At 35.1% G+C, this 18,962-nt stretch overlaps 1 protein-coding gene across 13 annotated transcripts in view; it reads right to left on the reverse strand.

Moving 5' to 3' along the window:
* TTLL7 (tubulin tyrosine ligase like 7) overlaps positions 1-18,962 on the reverse strand; it is a 75,510-nt gene that overhangs the window by 33,779 nt on the left and 22,769 nt on the right. For 9 of the 13 annotated variants that reach the window (XR_008202464.1, XR_008202465.1, XM_052667080.1 and 6 more), the window contains 7 exons: positions 11,699-11,858; positions 11,384-11,512; positions 9,604-9,725; positions 9,100-9,167; positions 4,714-4,872; positions 3,262-3,478; positions 646-810 (listed from right to left, as the gene is read on the reverse strand). Coding sequence is in view for 11 of the 13 variants with exons in the window: in XM_052667080.1 (XP_052523040.1) it covers positions 646-810; positions 3,262-3,478; positions 4,714-4,872; positions 9,100-9,167; positions 9,604-9,725; positions 11,384-11,512; positions 11,699-11,723 (885 nt within the window). In the remaining 2 variants the exon portion in view is untranslated. Of the gene's footprint in view, positions 1-645; positions 811-3,261; positions 3,479-4,713; positions 4,873-9,099; positions 9,168-9,603; positions 9,726-11,108; positions 11,268-11,383; positions 11,513-11,698; positions 11,859-14,254; positions 14,443-18,962 lie in introns of those variants that run through there. The other 4 variants (XM_052667082.1, XM_052667085.1, XM_052667086.1 and 1 more) reach the window with 4 other exon arrangements.

Consider the following 18,962-nt stretch of genomic DNA (forward strand, 5'->3'; position numbering starts at 1 on the left):
ATACTGAATAACAGATGCTGTTGATAGCTATAAAAAACATTGCTATATTTTCCATAGTACTTTTTCCGTAGTTCTTTTTAAGATAGACAGCAGTCTAAATGCTAAAGTTACATTGAGGTTAAGGCTTAGCATAGCCAACCTTATTTCATTTCATGACATAGCTTCCAGTAAATATTCTCAGAATCATATTTACAGACAGTGCCTAAGCTGTAACAATCCCAGTCATATTCCTCACCTAAAGATGTCTGTAGCACATCCACTGATCTGGATGGTGCAGGTTCCAATCTGCTGATATATGCAATGCTGAATACAGTTTTGTAAATATTCTCACATAAAATTTGATTAATATGCTACAAAAGCACATTTGAGAATTGAAATACAACTGTCTGTGCGCATGATACTATTTACATGAATAACTGTTTGGAAGGACTGAAGAAGTTCAACATTAACTTTATAACCAAATTCTTGAGCTTAGCCATTTTAATCTTCATTTATGGCATGTCATTTGTGTATCTGTCTAGAGTTATAGTTAATAATGTTTCAAAAGTCATGATGGATTCTGAGTAAAGCGATGGCAGAAGCAATAAATTTTCTAAGAGTGATCCTTAAGGAAAAACATAGAAAAGTACATTAGTTCCATCTTACTGAAATATCATTCCAGAATTTGGAGACATCAAGATTATTTGTTTCAAGAAACTCAGTAAACCATTTGATAGAGCGTTTACTTCCTTTGTCCTCTGTTTCATCCCGTTCGAAGTGTTCATTATGTTTATTCACAGAGTAGTTGGTCAGATGCATGTACAGTTGGCTCTAAAAATACGGAGAAAAGAAAAAAGGAAATTTAAATGTTATTCTAGAATGACCAATTATAAAAAATTAAAAGAAAAGGTTAAATCAGTAATGACACAGTTCATATTTGCAAATACATAATGTGCAGGTTTAGTGTTTCTGGTTCTTGGAGATTTCGCATACTGAATGTTGTAGCCTTGTTATATAACCTGGGCTCATATTTAAGCCAGTTGCAATAGCAGTAGATCAACATCTAATCAACATCTGGTTAGATAATATACCTGCCATTTTTACAGGTGTGTATGTAAAAAACTCCATTGAAATGTGGAAAGCTACTGTCATAACTTACAGAAAAATTACATTGCACGAGAAGCAAACAACAAAGATGGTACTTTGAAGTGCTAAAAAACACTCTGACATCTGTTTCATAGACAATCCCACATTTCAGTTTTCACTGTATTTTATTTATGAAAGACATTCTCATTATAGCAATACTTTAAAATATCTCCTACATATAAATTCATCTGTCATGTTGCTATCTGCCAGAACTGCTCATTTTTGAGTGGCTGGTAGCCATACATTAGAGGGAGATAAATTTCAAACTATACATTACATAAATGAGTGTTTCTTTGTGTAAGAAAATATAAACAGCAATTGATTCATGCTACATTAAAAAGAAACAAAGCCTTTAAATTTCAATTTATAAATCATTATTTATATATTTGTATCTCTTCCACTACAAGTATTAACTCAGCTTTCCACATACACTATCATGATGACAGTCCACAGAGACTGTTGTCTGCTATATTTCATTCCTTGTTTGAGTGATAGTTAATGTTATAAGCTTGCCATAAGCTTTCTGTTCCAATTCCTTTTTGATCAGACAGACAATAGACAATACAAACCTTCTGCTGTCATTTATCTCCCTACACGTACATTTAAGAAAAATGAATAAAATTTAAAAAAAAACACAAAACAACACATAATTTAGTTGCAGGCTAATTAACAGTAGCACTACAAGCAGTGAATTTCTCACATGGCTTCCAATTATGGCTTTGAGAATGATTCTGAAGCCTATTATTCTTTTGAGTATTCTTTCCACATAATTAAATTATTTCAGAAAATCTAATTATTTTCCAGATTAAAACAAAAAAACAAAAACCTACCCTGAAAATGTTTTTAGAATGTGAGTTAAACACATAAACTAATCTTTAGTCTGAATTCATCTGGAACAGTGTCACTATGGAACAATGTCATTAGCGACAAGCCAGGTTATTTCATACAAAGACAGACATGAACAGTTGCAAGATCACAGAGAAAAGTGCTTGTTCTGCTGCTTGTTTATCAACTCAGAGCATATTTCAGTGCTGATAACACTGAGATTAGTAACAATAAAAACCACTAAAAGCAAGCTGTTCCAAATATAGTACTGGAACTTTTCCAAATGCACCATTTCTCCTGGGATTCAGATTGTACCTGCAATCTTCAAAAGAACACTGTTTTAAGTGACAAGTAGAGTTAATGGCTCACCATACATTTTCTATTGTATAATTACACTGAAGCAGTTCTAAAAATATATCACTCTGGAAAAGGAAAGATAAAGAAGCAGTGGAGTACAGAGTGACGTATAAGAAATTTAAATCCACTGATGCCTGGATGCATCAAATCCAAGTCTTTTCTTTATTGCCATCTGTACTTAAGTCTGTGCCAGAAGAGAAGGGTTGCACCTCTCAGCAGCACAGGATTAAAGCATCTTTTAGCATGTCCTTTACCATTTTCTTGGTTCTCTGCAAGCTTATAGGCAGCTTTGTTGCATCATCTTAAAATTAACAAGTATATTGGGTAAACATTAAATGGGTGATATAATTCCATGCTTCTTTCCCTGCAGAAGAAGCAATCACTTACAAAAGTCAACAAATTCCCTGATGTTCAGAGATTTTAGTGCCCTCTTTCATGCCATGGTCTTCACATCTCTGGTTGTTTGCTGATTTTTTTTTTCTATTTCCTGAATAGGTTCCTAAAACAATGGCTGAAACCTTGCAGGATCCTCAGGAGAAACTCTAGAAAACAATCTAGCAGGGTATAAGGCCTAACTCCCCCTGCATCCCCTGAACTCAGTCTCAGAGAAATATGAAAACAGTGTAACTTGTTGTTGGAATTACTTTCTTTACTTCATTTGTTCTGGGCTGAACGTTAATAATCGACTTCTTTTGCTTGCTTTCAGAAAAAATTTAAGCTCTATCCTATAGATGAGTAAGAAGAGTTTTTTATACATAAGCAATATATTCTCTATGAATGTCACAAGTATAGAAATCAGTTAAATACTTCGTTTCTCTTCAGTGACAATTGAAAAATTCTGCCACATGAATATTAAATGCAAATTTTTGTCACCATTTTATTATTTCTCCTCCAAACATTACACAGATGAAATTCTACATATATATGCAATAAATGGAATGAGCATCCACTTACCAAATTTGAGTCACTGGGAGGATGATACTTTTCTGTGCCCATTCTCACCAGTCCATCATGATACAAAAATACTTTTAATGGATCGCAGGAGGTTACAAGAATATATACACGCAAATCAAACTTGTAGCCTTCCATAAGAAATGGTTTGTCAAGATATTCCTGAACAATCAAGTGATCCTGAGCTTGTAACTTTTCTCCATTTCTTATTAAAGAGATCCTAGTTTAAAAAAAAAAAAAAAGTTATTCTTAAAATGTAGGACTTAGACAAAAGAAATACGTTATTATTGTCATTCAGTTGGGTAATCAGACTAAATACTGTGTGCAGAAAGACCTTACAGAGTTGTTTTGTAGGGTATAGAAAAATCGTCGTTTGCTTAGATGGCTTTTAGTTCCCTGCCTTGTAGCTGGTACCTGAGTTATTTTGGGTTGCTTTGGTTTGTTATTTTTTCTTTTGTAAACAGCAGAAGCCAAAAGAACCTGAAAAAGCTTAAGAAGTCAGCCCACGTAAACCAAATGAGGTTCAACAAGGTCTAAGTGCAAGTGTTGCACTTCGATTAAAAAAATAAAAAGTATAATAATTTATTCCCTCTAGACTTACAAATCATTTGGCAGAATGCACTCTCTCTAGTTTCCATCATTTTTCTTTCCCATATTTTCCACGAACTACCTGTTACTTTTCATCTTTGTCCTTATCAAGAGAAATGAAAACTTAGGAAAAACACTATACTATGCAGTATAATCCAAGATGATATTAAAGCAATAAAATCTGAAATAGAAATAGGTAAAAATAAAAACAGAGTTAAGAATTAATTGAGATATTTAATCTCATCTCATTTTTCTCTGTCCCGACACAGGCAGAACAGTTTCAGCTCAGCTGTAGGTCACAGTCTTTTCAGGGTTGTCCCTCTTCTGGCATATCTCACATCCTTCCAAAACTGTGCCTCCTCCATTTCTCCTCCACCTTGAGGATGCTGCTCTCAAATACTTTTGTGACACACTTCTGGCATGCAGTAGAGTACTTGGAATGTTTTCAGAGCTATGGAAGATACTGATTGTCTTCCACACGAACACCCTCACAACTACTGAAACCCTGACATTTGTGCTCAGTACGATCGCACTCTAAGTTAAAGCACAATAGATTACAATATATCTATTGCTTGGATAATTTCACAATTAATAAAAAACCTTGATCTTAAGAATTACATGATCATTATCAGAAAATGTATTTCCTAATTAAGCCACATTCAGAACAGCATGAAAATACCACTTCTATTTATTTTTATATTCTAGCTGTTTCTTGCTGTTAAGCATTTTTACAATGGATGATCTTTTTATACTGATATACAACTGATGAACAAACTTCTTACTGATAAACAGCTTCAATTAACAATTTAAATAGCACTAGATTTCATTTTTTCTGGATAAGAAGACTGAAATGAACATGCAACTTACCCATGTCCCATTGCACCATTAGCTGGCTTTACTATAAAAGTTTTCTGTCTACGTTTCTTCTTCAATTCTTTTACATAGTTCTGAAACTGTGTGTATTCTGCAGGGAAAATCCATGTTCGAGGAATAAACGTATACTCCTGAGGCTGGCACTTGATCATTCTGCAAAAAGCGCAGTTGAGTTGAAAAAATTTTAACTACTTTGATGGATACAAGCCTTCTGATTTAATAGTCTTTACAGTAATCTGACAAGGAAATTTTATTGGCAAAATATTTTCAAAGGAAAGAAAGAAAGAAAATGTATGCCACAGAACTTTACTCTTAACCAACTTCAAGAATGTATACTTTAAGAACAACAAAAGCAAAATTGTGTTCATTTTTCTTATCGGTATATTGCATTTGCTTATCTTACTGGCATTCCTCTCATTCCTTGACACACATTTAACTCCTGTTTTAGTTTTTGTTCATTTACGCTTTCAAAAGAAAGCAAAGAAATATAAGGTAACACAAGAAAAAAATATAAGACGAACAAAGTAAAACAAAACGAAGGTTAAGACATGGGAACAAGCTCATAAACTGACTCTGGTTAAAAGATGAAGCAAGGACCTGATCTCTCTGCTTTAATAGCTGGGGCAGCTGAGGTGTGAGCATGTCTGACTTCATACCTCTACAGTCTGAATGCAAAGAGAGATCTTAGAGGAAGAACAGTAGAGAATTCAGTTAGAATCACAGAATCATGGGGTTGGAAGGTTGGAGATTGCCTGGTCCTACCCTCCAGCTAAAGCAGGTTCCCTAGAGCAGGTTGCAGATCCAGGTGGGTCTTGAATATCTCCAGGGGAGGAGACTCCACAAACTATCTGGGCAGTTCGTTCCAGTGCAGAAGCTTAGTAGAAACTTCCATCGCCCAAAGCTGTATTGCTGGCAGATAGAAAGCTTATATACCCACACCAGGTTGGCAGTGCTGGATGGATACATACTGGTAGCAGCCAAGCTTAACAAGCAATCTAGACTAAGTTGTACTATGTTGACTAGCATACCTCAGTTGTCAGCAGGATAAATTTAGTCTTAGTTGAGTTAAATACTGAAGCAGTTGGCATGTTTCAGGTACTCAGAACTCCTGAAACTCCATATGTAGCTTTCTGCTTTCTGTGAAGTTAGCTCGGGTAACTGGACAACGGTCTGTAGCATTTAGGTGGACACATCGAAAATACAAATATCCACAGATCACTTGTTTTTAAGCATGAAACTTTCAGCTGGCAAAGCAAATTGCCCAGACTTTAGTTTTTTAAAATGGCACTATGGTGAATTTTAATATCTTTTAATTAGTTCCAGATTTAGCTATACTTATTCTTTTCTAATGGAAGCTAGTGGTGTCAGGATAACTTAAATGTAAAGGAGACTTACAATATCATTTCAATATTTCATTTCTGCTCCGAACCCACACAATCCTCATACAATATAAAGCACTTTTTCTTTAAGTGACTCAAACACTAGCAGAAGAGATAGAACAGCCAACTGCATCTGTAAGACTAGGACTGCAGCCAAGACCTACTGGTATAATAGATAGACTGTCACCAACTTGTTCAGCCAACTACTCAACAAAAGCTCAGCAGGAACCACATCAGTTGAAGTAGTCTTGAAGTACTGCATGAGACTCAGTGCTCCTGCAGCTTCAATGTAACAATCATTTTTTAAAATCTAACCCGATGAAAGTCAATAAACATTCAGAATAAAATAAAATACTATTATAATCATTATTCATGCATACTTAAAATTAGTTTTTATATACTACTATATATTATTATATTAAATATAGTTATATTACTATATTTAGGCAAAAAGCAACTTCTGCGTCCGTTCACTTTTCTCTCCAAATTATTTATCCTGCACATCCTGAAGTTACATGACAGAAACTTGCTATTTAATTAACTCATAGAATTCAATATTAGAAGAATATAACTTGATGGTATTACAGATTATTTTCTGACTGCAATTACATCAGTTCTGTGTGCCTTGTTTTTTGTTTTTTTTTTTAATCTTACGCATAACTGAGTAGACTACAAACACTTCATAATATGAAGCTGAATACTTATTATTGTTTACAAAGTTCTGGTGCACACTGAAATCTTTGACAGAAGAATTCAGCTCTGTTCTTTCCTGCCTGGCCCTATTCACAAACGGTATAGGAACATCAAGCAGCTTCCTGAACAAAGACCTGTCCCCTTACAATAGCTCTATTTGCTAGTACATCTGTTATCTACTACTGTTGGTAACCATTTCTTCACTGTGCTATTCTGTCCTTTAGCCTTGCAGTCCTTATTAGGACTGAGATCTGAGAATTAAAAAGCAAGTATTGTTCTTTCGAGTGCTGTTTAACTCACTGGTCAGACCTTGCTCTTGTTTCTCCAAGTGCATTCTGTGCAAAAGAATCAAAGGTGTTTTGTACAAAATGTAGGTTTCTGAAGAACTGACTTACCAATCAAATAACACAGGTTCCACTGCCTATGTTTCAAGATCTTCTGACTTTTCAAGTACGAAAGAAATTAGTGGGGAATGAGAAAGTCCTCTGTCCACAATCAGTTCATTTAAATGTAAACAGGTAAACAACAAAGGTGTTGCATAAAAGGTCATCTCATACATGGCTCTTCCCTTTCCTATTCTACCTGTAAACCTTTTGCCATAGTTATTGTTTGACCTGTTTGATTGGCACACTCATCACTCACATGAGAAGACTGCATCTGAGACCATTTATAGAAAACAAGATTTAGTTGGCCTTAAAATGCCACCTTCTATTTTTTTTTCCTCCACTCTGATTATTCTGCTTGAAAATTACTCTCATTACTCTCAAAATTACTCTTTTTTTGTTCTCAGTTTCATTTCTGCTGCTACTGGTTCATTTCTGCTAAGTTCCTATACTTTCCCTGCTAGGAAATAGGTAAGAAGTTACATGCACTTACATATTACACTCGCTACATATTAAACTATTTCCCTTCCACCCTTATGCATATGGAAACAAAATGGTTCCTCTGATGAAGAATGATTTAGTATCACTGTAGGTATACAATTTTATTCTAAATCTTTTCATTCTCACTTTCCTCTTTATGCTGTTTGCTTACTTCTCCCAAGAAATGGATGTAGAGATAAGTAAGTTCTGGACATTTGTAGATTCTCTTTGAAGAAAATGAAAAAGTCATCTTTAATATATGCAATTTCCACCTTCAGCATCTTTAAAATGCTTCAAATTCTGAATTCGGTAAGTTGAGAGAGGCATAATGAGATTGTATTAGAAAACAACATGTACATGATAACATCAACCTCTTGCTCATTTTGAACATTTGTTTTAAACCACAGAAGTGTGGCAATATACACGGATAGTGCTGCCTTTCAAGCTAATCAAAATTGTTGGATTGCTTCAAAGAAGTCTCCAAATAGCCGCTTGTATCAGTCTTCTATCTCCATGCTTTTACTTAGAGTTAAGTCTGGAAGGGGCAGTGAGAAGTTCCTGAGCAGCAGATACTTATGGACCAGAACAAGGAGATTCTGGTCCATAAGCAGGATTTGTAGGCACCATAGCAATGCACGTACTATTTGCATATATTCTACATATGATACATAGTATTTACAAAGCAGAAAAAGAAAGAGAGGACACAAAAGAGATAACAGATTACATTAAATATATTAATAAATGAAAGTTATTCTATTTTGGTAAGGGCAAATGTAGTATAGATAAAATTTGGGCCCAAAATATTAACTTTTTAAAACGGTTGTTTAAACTAATTTAGGTTAGAAGGATCAAAACATTCACACACATCTCTCTCTAGGCTCTTTCTTATTACTAAGCTGATGAATCATCATTTACTTTTGTTTTCTCACAGGTCTTACTCACAGATTTTAAGCTAACATAGTTCTCATTTATTTCACTAAAGGAAGGCAAATGTATAAACAAGACAAATGAGCTTATTTGACATTTCTTACATTAAAACACTTCACATTTTTAATGTGAAATATACAAAAATATAATCATTGGTTATTTTAAAAACAAGTAATGTCTATTCACATACTTGTCATTTATACTTTTCTAGCATTACATGAACTATTTCTGGGTCTATATATTACACGTATTACATAATAATGTCAAGCTACTTCAGGCATTCTGCAGCAATAGACACAAAGCTGAACCAAATCATTTCCCACTCAAGTCAACCAGAACGATAAAATATAGCCCAGACAGGTACTACAGGTCCATGACCAAAAGCCAGAGGAACTTTGAAGATTATTCTTGATCCTCAAAGAGCCTCTTCTTAAAGGTAAACAAACCTTGCAATAATTCAGCATTTTACTGCATTAAATCACTGAAAAAAAACTTCTTAGTACTAAAAGAAAGATTACTTAGTCATGTTTCTTGCCAGAAAATCCTTTCTGCAGATCTCTCCCATTCCTGGAAAATGGTTGATTCTCTGAGGGAGGAGTAAGAAGAGAAAGTAAACGGATACTTTTTAGCTTTTCTGGTAAAATCAATACCAATAATCACTCAAAACATTCAACTCCATGCTCAGGCAAATGTAATCACTATTACATCTAAATCATTCAAGGAAGAATGTATCTTCTCTTAACTGTGACTATTCCTACCATCTCATGGGCACACAAAAGCATGAAAGAATAGCTCCAAACATTTAAACACCAGATTCCAAATGGTATGAACAAATAACTACAGAAAAGAGAATAAATTTTTCAAAATATATAGTGGTGTAGTCTTGTTACAGTCTGCCTAGCATTGTTTTGCTCTTTTGTTTTTTCCCTCTCTGTACACGCAACTGACCAAAAGGTGTTACTGAAGGACTCCAAGTGAAACAGTTTACTGAAACATGCCAGAAGTACAAACTATGGCTCTACCTGATAGTTCCGAAGTTCAGCAATCTTTTCCTGTTGCACAGCAGAATCACTCCAAATAAGATTAGCTGTTTCATCTTCATCTCGTGTTTTCACAAATCCCATTTCTTGTATTACAATGCGTACTACAGAGAAGTTGCATAGTTAAGGAATATTTTTACTATCTAAAGCACATTAATTTTCAAAACTTGAAAAATTAATCAAGATTTTGAACATATGTAACATTCAACTCTATGTTTAAGAGCAATATTAGAATGCAAGCTCTTATTTAACTTGAAATATTTCCATTAGCTTACTTCAAAACTGTAACTACAACATTATAGGACTTTGTACTAGAGCTTAAATGAGAGGGCAATCACTGTGGGGAACCACAAATAACTTCAAGTTATTGCACAATGATCTAGTAAAGGTCCACTTGCACAGCTTTTAGATTTAATCTTGACCATCATTTATGTTAATTTTAATAATATGATGCGTATAAGCATCATCGCAGAAGGGACAAGGCTTCTTTAGTCAAGAATACTACAGCTACAAAAACACATGCACACATTATTTGAAGATAAAAAAAAGAGAAAAGTCTGTCTGTGCCAGGCATAACACAGGTTCTAAGATAGATTTTTCTGAAAAACTTACAAAGAAATTTCTTAAAAATTTTTCTTAAAAAATTTTCTTAAAAGAGATATTTTCTGCCTTAAGTTATTAATTGCGCTACCCTTATAACCATATACAAAATAACCCATAAGTCTGTTCTGATACCACCTCTCTAGAGAAGGCACATCTCTGGATTTTACATTTTCCCCACCTGGTAAAAAATCAGCAAGTCTATTTGAATGTACTATGAGTTTGGAATTTGGAAGTTTGTCATTATCAGTTCAACTCGAACCTGAGAGAAACTCTCCATTGGCTTCCAGCCTAGACTGTTCATTTTGAAGCTTCACAGATGCTACTGAAAGTCTCTGAAATAATTAATAGCCCTGCAGTCTCTGAAAAATGCATTGAAATATTTACACAATTGAAAAGAAATAAGGCTAGAGGAAGTGTTGTTCTTCAGTCACTAATAATTATCCTTTTGAGAAGGACAAGCTACACATCTTCACTCTTCACCGTTTGGGTTTTTGTGGGGGTTTTCTTTGTTTGTTTGTCAACTATCAGAACAAACTCATTGTGCATATATTCAGTGTTATTATTTGCTCTTAATCAAGAATCAGCATTAGTGCTGCCTTCCAGATTCTCTTCCACTATTCCACCACAATACAGAAATACCATGCTGTTCCCACAAACACACAATTTAAAAGCCTGAGGCCAAATTACAATATTCTAGTATTCCACATTTTTTCTTCCACAGCAGAATGCAAACTATAAACTTAATGTGATAGTAGCCCCAAGCATTAAAATGTAAAACTTTATTAGATTTTAATTGAGAAACCTCAATATAATAATAAGGGTATTCAACATTAAATTTACACCATTCATCTTCTAAGGCTTTAAGTATATCTTCAAACACTTACCTGATTCATAATTAAGGTGTGTTTTTTTTTTCCACAGACACCTTGATTAATTAGGTTTTTTTCACTTCAAAGCCCTTCCATGAGTAGTAAATGTACAGTGTTCAAAATCATCAACACAATGTTACAAAACAAAAAGAACTAAGGTTTCCTAGAAAATAAAATCCGTTGGACTTGACTCACTGTCACTCTGCAAAGCCCATTAATTCATCCCATTAGTTAGCAATTCACTCACATCAATGGCTATTATGATGAAAACAAGATATGTAGCCTCCTACCAATTTCATATTTTGTGCCAGCAACATTTGCAGTGATGACTCCATTCTTCTTCTTTCTGACTTTTCTTTTAATTGTGCTTTGGTAGGGTAGTTCCGATTGCAAAGTCACAGCAGCAGTTCCATGGTTATCTTTGAAAAATAATGTTTTAACTATCAGCAAAACATTTGTGTCTTAAAAAATGTATACAAATGAACTAAAACCATAATACCATCAAGTAGCATCTAAACTAGTCAGTTATAGCTTCACTGCAACTTACAGGTACAAGACAACAGAAATAATTAATAGACTACAGAAAAAATATAAGACCTGCATACCTCCCTCATTAGGCAAGGATGGCATTATAATCTAAGACAGTGCTGAAGCAGAGCCCAAATTATGTTCCACGTTCTCAGAAAATGATGGAGTTGTCGAAATGATGGGATTTTAGCGCTCTATTCGTACCATTTCGGTCTCTGGCTGTAGCAAATATTAGTTCTGGAATGGAGAATTATTTGTTTTAAAAGTTACAAGACATTTCATTATACATAAATCCTAAAAAAAATAAAAATAAAAATAAAAAGTAGAAAACTAACTATGGAACTGTGTCTAATAAGTCAAAAGTAACACTTCAGGGATAAAGCAAGTTATTGTAGATGTAAAACTTTAATGCAGTTCAATCATTTTGTTTCAGGGAAAAATAATTTTGCAGTATTAATTTACAAGATTATACCATCTCACTGCCTTATTTTCATTTATGTGCAGAAGACTGGGGAGTGAAACGGGCAATACTGAATTCGACTGAGACTGCAAATTTCTGACTCTTCAAATCCCAATGAATTTATAGGAATTTAAAACCATATTTAAATTAACATATCGAAATCAGACACCATGCATTATGCATTTTAAGATATCAAAGGGAAAATAATTGAAATTATTTTAATAACCTTTTTCCACTTTCTTTTTTATCAGCATTTTTAGAAATTATTGGTCAGTAATCATGTAATACATGACCACAGTTTCAAGATACTTCATGACACAACTGCTGAAATTTAAAAGACAGTCTTGCTTGTCAAGTATCTGAACAGTGAGTTTCTAAATCATTTGTCTGAAATTTTCATGTCTATTGCTAAAAACATTCACTTTTTTTTTTTTTTTTTTTTTTTTTTTTTTTTTTTTTTTGTAATCTCAGAATACACTTCAACATGTGAAAATCCCACATACATGAGAACAACAAGCTAAAACATTAGAAAAACACTCCGGAGGGAAATTCTGGTCTAAACATTCAGGTGCATGACTTTGGCTAAAGTTCTTTATCCAAGCTTTAGATGAGTTCATACTGCTGCATGCGGTGTTTGCAAAACTTACTTAAAATAACTTTGTACAGAGCATGAGGAATTTCTTCTGCTATATAGGAAAAATTGCAGTAAATAAGTCAAGTTTTAGCCATGATTTGTGATGTGAAATGAATTTTATCATAAGTTTGGGCAAGATGTACATTGGCAACATTATCACAGCATTACTTGTATGTATATTTATCAGAGAGAAGGAGAGAATAATTATTCTATTCCAGACAAGTCACATTTATGGTAAGAAATTCTAAAAACAGGTAGATTGAGCTGCAAGATCTTCCTTCATTTCAAGAGAGAAGCTATCCTTAAAAGCTCTCCAATGGAATAGATTATGATGTTCTTTTATGATTTCTGATTGAAAGAAAACAAAAACATCACCCTCATGTCTGTTTAGAGTTGTGCAAATTAACTCTGCAACCTGTATTTATCCAACAGGTAATAAAAGGCAGAGCCTTAGAGGTAGATACAGTGTTTGACACTGAGAACAAACTGAATCAAAACTGGCAGATCATTTTGAGGTTTTAATACTTTGGACATCCTCAGCTGAGAAGGCGCCCTGAAAGTCCTCCTGCTAAAATTAGATACAAAGACAGTGAAAGTGAAGCATGCGTCCTCTTTACCAGCACAGCTAAGGAAAAGCAGTACTGGACACAGTGACTCACTGGATACTGCATGTTATCTGTTTCTCAAGCTAAGAATACCACCAGAGTACAAGACATGTTTAGTTTCTGGGAATAACACTTAAGTATGTCTGTTTGCCAATTAAGGACTTGTATGCATACATACAGATTCTGAGCAGTTGTTTCACAGCTGTACTGGCTAAAAACCTTCAAGTTTGGAAAAAATGTCAAAATGACTAATATTTCCCTGTTAGCCTGGCAGCCTTTACAAATATACTCCGATTTACAAGCTATCATATAGCAATAAAAATCAAGCAACTTGCAGAGCTGATGCAACAGAGAAAAATATCTATCCTGAGTTTCTATAAAGTCACGATACTCTGAAAATAGTCCATAAAGCTCAAATCTACACTACGTGGTTGACTTCCTCTTTTTCTTTATATATTCTACTCTTTAGAGTAGAATGCTTTTCAGATTATTTAATAGGGACCACAAACACCCAGGCATGAATATTTTATCTACGGATGTAGTGTTCAACACTGTAATAGAAATTCTCAGCTCCCATCCTTACGGACTACCAGCCAACCAACTTGTTGGCACGCATCCACAACTGGATAGTAAAGATTTATGGTGACTCTGTAGTACTCTGAGGACAATTAGTTAAGCCATATGTAAAACAAAGTCACTAGATTGAGTAATTCTCAGAAAAATCTCTTCAAACTGATTTGTGAAGAAGCTCTTCTATTGACAGGTCTATAAAAGAGAGAATTTTAATAACCACAGCTGAATTATGCACTCCTCTAATAGATGTCAAATCTTCATTCAGAGACACGGAAAAACCATGGAAGCAATGGCCCGCGAAACAAGGAGGTCCCTTCTTGAGCTCAGGTACTCTTGATAGGGGTAACAATGTTGCACTCACACAGAGACCAAGACAGATGTTTCAGTCCATCAAAGGGAACAGTTTCAAGAAGATGCACAAAAGTAACAGGACGAAAGTAATAGTAACAGAGGCTCGGAGGACGCCTGGGTGCAGCCGGGTACAGAAGGAAAACAGGTTTTATAATAAATGGAATACTGCTTGTTTCCTTGGTTACAAGCTGTAATTCACTGCAGGGAGAAAAATAATTTTTTTTTTTTTAAAAAAAGCTCTTTTTTGTTATTACAAATTAAAGTTCATCAGAAGAAGTTATTATGCTCCCCAAAAGATCTTCTTTTGGTCTAGATTACATAAAAGCATTTTTGAACAAACCATTCTTTCATTTCCCAAGTTACTTGTTCCACGGTGCTTCCACATGACCTCTGCCTTTCATGATCCTTCACTTTCAGTCCTGATGCAGTATGGAAATGAAAAGGTTATTTTTCCAGCACTAAATAGTATCTCTCACGTCATCAAGCCCTTTTTTCCCCAAAGAGCAAGCATCCCAGAAAACGGTTGACTTAATCAGATCAAAATAGAGACCGGGGGAATATCAAATTCAAACTTAAAATAAAACAGTGCAACTTGAGAATCTATTCCAAAGAGCACTCAAAATCAGTGAGATTCTCCAAGGAAATGAGGATCCCATCAGTAACTATTAAACTGATACCATGTACTCAAATAAAAAGAGGCTAGTTTGCATATGTACATTTAAAATAGATGTAGTTTAATAGATTTAAGCATTAAGAATGATAGAATAATTTACTATAGAATAATTTACTAACAAATCACTCCATGTTTGGTAACGAGTTTGAAAAGTCATGAGGCCTTGCACGTACCTAGCTTTACACATATAAACTGAAATCTTGACCTCAGCTCAAGCTGTGGTATCTATGACAATAGCTCTCAAAGACAACAGACATTTCTCAAGTTTCTCACTGTTCTAACTTTTTTTTCCTGTATTTACTGAGGTGGTGCTCTACAAAAATTGGATTGCCAGTTTTATTTGAATTAACTGGACTCCCTGTGTAAAGATAAGTAATTATCAACAGCTGAATATTTTAATATAGATTTTGAAACTATCAGACTGCTTCCATCTGAGTCTATTAATGCAATTTACTCAGTGTTGTCAAAAGTGTCTGGAAATGCACAGTAGCTCAGAAGAAATCCCCAAAACTCCTGACATGAGGAGCCTTCACCCTGCAATGGAGGTGCACTCCAGATGCAATTACACCACTTGGCAGATGACCACAGATATGGAAGGGCAAAGCACAGTGCTCCCCTTCTTATTCCCCAGTTACACAGAAAATAGAAATAACAAAAATTTCACAGAAACATGAAAAGACGTAAGGGAAAGCAGACTGCTGAGCATATACCGAGCAAATATCAGAGTTTGGTATTTTCAGTGTGACCTAAATAACTAAGATTTTTTGCTCCCTTAGATCTGTGTTCATCACAGTAGTGAAGGGTTTTCCTACTTATTACATGCTTGCTTCAAGTTGGTGCTGTTGGCTTAATAGGAAATTGGCCTCAAGTTCAGGGACATACAGCATTTCTACAGACCTGTGTGTTTCAAGAGCCACACCTTAGCCCCACACAGTCTGTCCCATAGCATCTTCCATTTTCCAGGCCCACAAATCATCAAGCTATTTCAGCCCACCTGAAGACAATCTGCAATCATCACACATGGCCCACAAATACTCTGACAAACTGTCACAAAAGAATGTTTAGCAACAAGGAGGATACTACATAGCAGCTTGAAATATAAATTAGTAGACATCTGCCTGCAATTTCAGCACCTAATGCGAAAATGCTAAACAAAAATCAAGACTTGAATATGTTACCAAGTGTACTCACAAGAGATGTCTATTCAAAGCTCTCTCTGGTCATGAAAGTACAAGAAAGTTGCTCTTACACAATCACTAACTTGTTTACCATATTGTATCATCACTTCCTACTATTGTTCAATTTGCTCAGCTTCACTGGGAGTACCAAGGTGCCTGTATGGGGACTGCTAGTTGATCTCCTGTATTGTAATGAACATGATATGTTTTGGCCAACAACCTCACTAAGATAACTGCAAACAGCACTCAGTGGTAGTATTTTATTAGTGGTAGTATATTAGTGGTAGTAATACTTTTCAAACAGCTGATAAACAGGTGAGAAACTCCAAAATCTACAAAGCACTAAGTAAAAACAAACTCCTCCCCACAGCTTAGTATTTGGGCCTTAATGTGGTACATCTTAAAATACAATGTTTAAAAATATTTTTACGAATGAAAAAAGGAGAAATTCAGCTGTTGGGAAAGGATGCAGATCCACAGGAGCCTCTTTAACAGCAACTGACCTGATTTATAAAAACTGCTTTAAAGGCAGAATTGGTTACAAATCCCAGGTTATTATCTACTTTAATTCATTGTAGGGGATCCAAATAGAATTTCTGTCTTCATCAATAACGAGATGCAACTCCAGTATCCTATTATAGGAGTGTTTTACATCTGTATTGTTTACCTACAGAGGAATACAGCAAGCAGTCAGAAAGTCTAGAAGAATAACATGCCTTAAATTTTGCACATAAAGTGAATACTTGGAATGACCAAAACAAACAAGAAAAACAATGTACACCACACTTCCCACACACCAGCTTTAGTTTTTGCCAAAAGCCAATAATAATTAGACCACAAAATTTATTGACCAAAAAGTAGTTCTCCAGGATATTCAGAATAATATACCTTCTGAATCATAACCTCAACCTTACTGTAAGTACTAAACAGTTTATTTATCAAAACCACTGTACTGGCAATGGTATTGTAGGTTTTATTGTAATTTAAAATATCTACAAAATCTGATGAGGTAAGTAACCGAAGCACACATATTTCCCTTCATAACTGGAATCACAGCAGTAGCACAGATCCAAGATTAGAACAATGTCACAGTTAGCCCTGTCCTCATCCATCTTTGTCAGCTCCTAAAAAGAAACACTTAAAAGCAATTGGTTCTGGAGTGTTTTTTGAGCAGCAAAAAGCCATTGTGTATTGGTTAAGAGCTACACTCAAGAAATGCACTGAAATAACAGTCCTCAGTCAGAGACTAGAGCCATAGGGTATTTAATTTACTTCCAAGGTTCAACTTGATTTTTCATTGCTTTAATCTTAAATTTGAAAGCCACAGTCCTAGTGAAGCAGAAGGGCATAAATTTAAAAGGCAAATACATGCTGGCTGCAAAGTTAGCTGGCTTCCAAATATTCAAAAGAAAGAATAGTAGTCATTTATTACGCTGTAATAAACTTCCCCAATGAATATAAGCACGGTTGAAAGGTGCTCCAGTTTTTTATTTAGCATACTATCTTAGGCTGAAAATTACAATGTTTATTCTTCTGTGCCTGTGACAATATTTGTCTCAAGTCCAGTGCGTAAATGCAAATACGCTACAGGATATTGCCCAATAAAGTAAGTGTAGGTATTTCTATTGAATGCTGTTGGCTTAAAATCACAGTGTTCCAATTCCATAACAGCCCTGAAAGCACAGTTCATGTATATAATCAAAGCACAGGTCACCCATTGTCACCCATGGAATGGCTTGGGTTGGAAGAGACCTTAAAGACCATTCAGTTCCAACCCTCTACCATGGGCAGGGTTGCCACCCACCAGATCAGGCAGCCCAGGGCCCCATCCAGCCTGGTCTTGAGTACCTCCAGAGATGTGGCATCCACAACTCCTCCAGGCAGGTTGTTCCAGTGCCTCACCACTCTCTGAGTAAAGGATTTCTTTCTAGCATACAGATATACTGGAAAAAACTTATAGATACATAGGAAAAGCTTCATGCTGCTCTCCAGAAAAAAAAAATAAAAATTGCTTAGCTAATGGATAAAATTTCACTGTATTCAGAAGATGCTCATGGTTTCTCTCTTCGTTGTAAGGAAAGACAATCTGCAGGTATGAGATGAGGAACTGAGAAAGGAAAAAAAGAAGAAACAGCACCTGAGATGAACAAGAATTGAACTCAACCCAAAATATGTACAAAACACATACACTACCTTCAGTTTGAATGCTTTTGTCACTTCACATAGCCTGCAATAGAAAGCAGTAGCGGAGAAAAAAAAAATGGTAGCAGCATGTGGCAGTATGATATACCAAATTCTTCTGCACACAGATTACTGATAAGAGCAACAACAAATATACATAAAATGAATTTAACAAAAAAGATTACATCCTGCAAAATAAAGCCATACCAGGACCTCCCACTGAAACAGAAACTCATTTTAAATAATTCTACAGCAGAAGTAGCAAAATGTAACCACTTACCCGTTAGTTTCTCATCACTGAGGCTGTCGTTAGAGACAGAGCTGTGGAAATAGATTTTTCTATCAATAATTGACAGGTGATACAGTTTTAGGCAGTGCTTATACACCAGGGAAAAACATGCTGCAGTAGCAGCACCTTCTCATTTAGCCTCATCCTAGTGCTTTTGGCATGTCTTTCTTAACCCTTTTTAGTTAATGTTTCACTGTTTCGAGAGAAAAGAGAAAGGCTGATACATGCTCTAAGAAAAGAATGCAGTATTTTTCCACCTCACCTAGTGGGTGACAAGAGCTTCGGGAAGCAAGTCAGTAGGATTTAGTCATAACAATAAGCTAAAGTGAAGTTAAATCTAAAAACAGAAAGTGACTCAGTGATCGGGAAGGAGTTATACCAAAGACATAGCAAGGAA

Source organism: Tympanuchus pallidicinctus, unplaced genomic scaffold (genome assembly GCF_026119805.1).
Source record: "Tympanuchus pallidicinctus isolate F22 unplaced genomic scaffold, pur_lepc_1.0 scaffold7, whole genome shotgun sequence".
Lineage (NCBI taxonomy): Eukaryota > Metazoa > Chordata > Aves > Galliformes > Phasianidae > Tympanuchus > Tympanuchus pallidicinctus.